This window comes from Aspergillus nomiae (genome assembly GCF_001204775.2).
Source record: "Aspergillus nomiae NRRL 13137 chromosome Unknown contig00827, whole genome shotgun sequence".
NCBI classification, from domain to species: domain Eukaryota; kingdom Fungi; phylum Ascomycota; class Eurotiomycetes; order Eurotiales; family Aspergillaceae; genus Aspergillus; species Aspergillus nomiae.
The window spans coordinates 1,040-3,649 of NW_015378882.1; the positions used below are offsets into that span (position 1 = coordinate 1,040).

Consider the following 2,610-nt stretch of genomic DNA (forward strand, 5'->3'; position numbering starts at 1 on the left):
CCCCCCGAAGGAACAAAAAGCAAAGAGCAGTGCTCTCATGTATACCCTGCCATTTCCAGAAAATTAAGGTACCTGAATTCACCCTGCCGTGGATTAGCGAACCCACTCCATGTGGTGCTGATAAGTGGGTGGTATAGTGCAATCATGTCAGGCCATGCAGTGCCTGCTGCGTACGAGGACGACAAGCGAAATGCGAATACACCGTTACTCTAGAAGATCGGTGGTTCATTGAGCAGGCCCATCTTTTGCGACGCCTCCAACAACGGCGTAATTTCCTCGAGCAGCGGATCCTCACCCTTATGTCGGCTTCAGATAAGAAAATTCCGGTTTACCTCACGTCACAACAAGCGGACCCTCCCAAACAACGAGGAAAGCAACCACGGTCGCGAAATCCACATCGACGAAGTCCAAGTACATCTACATGCCGAGAGGCTGTGCAGCCGAAACTGGAGTTGGATGGTATGTGGCGGTTTGCTCCTTGCACGATCAACTGATGTCCGCCATGCTGATCCCGCTCAAAAGAGAAGAGATTCTGTACAGAGCAATCGCAGCCCTACGTGCAATCCAATAGTAGTCTCGCTGTGCGACCTACCCATACGGAGCGTTCCATCCAATCCCTAGTAGAAGTGTTCAGTGTCGATGTTGACGGCAGGCGCACGGTGCCCGTCTGGCTGGAGCAAGCGGTCCAGATGCGCTCCAGTTCCCCCCTACTATGTGCGGCCATCGAAGCCACATCCTTTGTCCTGATGGGCAAAATCTCGTGCGATCCGAAGTCCACCCATTCTGGTCTGGTTCGGTATACATGTGCTTTACGATTAGCAGGGTCGGCGATATGTGACGCACAGAGACGCTTACGCGACGATGTTTTCGTGGCGATCACTCTGTTTGGAATGATTGAGGTGTGTATGTCCCATGAGTCCGAGTTCGTTCCAATCCCGCTAAATGGACCGGCCAGATGTACGAAGGAGGCTCCAAGGATGCTCTCGTAAAGCATCAACAAGGAGGCCTAGATTTGCTATGCCTACGAACTCCGTTGAACCATTGCAAAGGCGTGGGCCACTCTATCTATGCAGATTTGCGCCTATCATGGGTACATCTCACTGATGACCACGAGAAATGAAAATCAAGCGAGCTTCTATGAACTAATATTGAAATAGATCCTCTCCGCGATATCACACGGACGGACATTCCTGGCGACCGACGACTGGAAAACCGTCCCCTGGACCGAAGCAAGCCCACGAAGCAACCTACATAGCCTCCTGGACATCGCCGCGGATATTCCCGGGCTTTGGAGGCAAATGGGATGCACCTCGCCAAGCTCGGACTCTTCTTCTAGCTGTACCTCGTTCGATGAGTTTGAGTACACTGCCGAGGATCAAGCCACACAAATAATCCATCGCCTACAAGAGTGGAGGGAATCTCAACCCGTCCATATCCTGCCCGAACCTACCGAGGCACTTTTCACAGTCAGGGACGATTTTCCGGTGTTCGAGACGCACGATTCTACATCGGGAGCTCATAGACCACGGGACCTGGTTTACCCTAATGTTGACGTGTGTGTGGCAACCATTGCCCACTGGGCTTTTTGCCTTGCAGTCCCTACCGGAGCGTCACGAACTTGGCGTTATCAATATGCCTGCAACATATGCCGCAGTATGAGATTCTGCGTGCAAAACTTTCCATTCGCTCTAGCCTGCTTGGTCAGGTTTGCATTGAAACTTGTCTGTGACGTTTTCTCTGCTGACAGCATTGAGGGACAGTTTCCTGGGAAATTGTCCCATTATTTCTATCAAAAGTACCAGTTCTCTATCCTTGACTGAAGGACGAAGACGCCCAACGAAAGGCCCCCAAAGGATCTCAAGAGTAATGACGTGAACATGACCCGCTGTACTATATTTTACATACATGCACTTGAAAGCGAGAATGAATGAAATGATCTCGACAGAGCCCGATAAGAGACGTAGCAAACTCCTTGGTTCCACTCTCTGCCTCCTGCCTTCTCTTTTCCAGAGAACTTGCCGATCTACTCTTCTCTCCTGTCCCTCTGCTCTCCTTTCACATGTCGGTCCCACTGGAGGGGGGGTTTTACTCATTCCTTACTAAGTCTGAAGGTTCAGTTCCTGCATGTATGGCCCCATCAACTGCTAGTACCTACTGTGTTAGTCCGCAGAGGATTCCTGATATAGAGTTCCCCACATAGGACAGTGCAGAGGACTTACTAGTACTCCGTACGGGCCCCAGCAAGGGCACTATGAGACAATAACATGCTCACCGTCCCTGAAGAACATCCACATTGGAGACATTCCCCAACCAGCCACAATAATCGGTCGTGAAACATTGACTGGATTGGGGAACTTGGATCGCCTCCGCACCGCCACAGTGGAACCTCTGTTATGGGCTGGATCGGTTATGTCGCCAGAAGAGGATTGTAGATCCGGTGGCGAAGTATTGCCGGGCCACAGAAACCGTTGGAAAGCCACAGTTCGATCTTGGTGGAGATGTCGTCCATCCGTCTTATTCGTTACCATCAATCCCTTCAGTGTTCAGCCCTCAGGGCTGAAGGAAATTACATGGTTGTGCCTATTGGCACCCACGATAACACTCCTCAAC

At 51.1% G+C, this 2,610-nt stretch overlaps 1 protein-coding gene across 1 annotated transcript; it reads left to right on the top strand.

Annotated features, from left to right (window-relative positions):
- Window positions 1-215: 215 nt before the first annotated feature.
- Window positions 216-1,820, top strand: ANOM_011794 (uncharacterized protein; the record flags this gene model as incomplete). The annotated part of the gene is made up of 4 exons (XM_015557050.1): window positions 216-459; window positions 523-899; window positions 956-1,090; window positions 1,158-1,820. Coding segments are annotated over 4 exons (1,389 nt in total), but the record flags the coding sequence as incomplete, so codon positions are not given.
- Window positions 1,821-2,610: the final 790 nt, after the last annotated feature.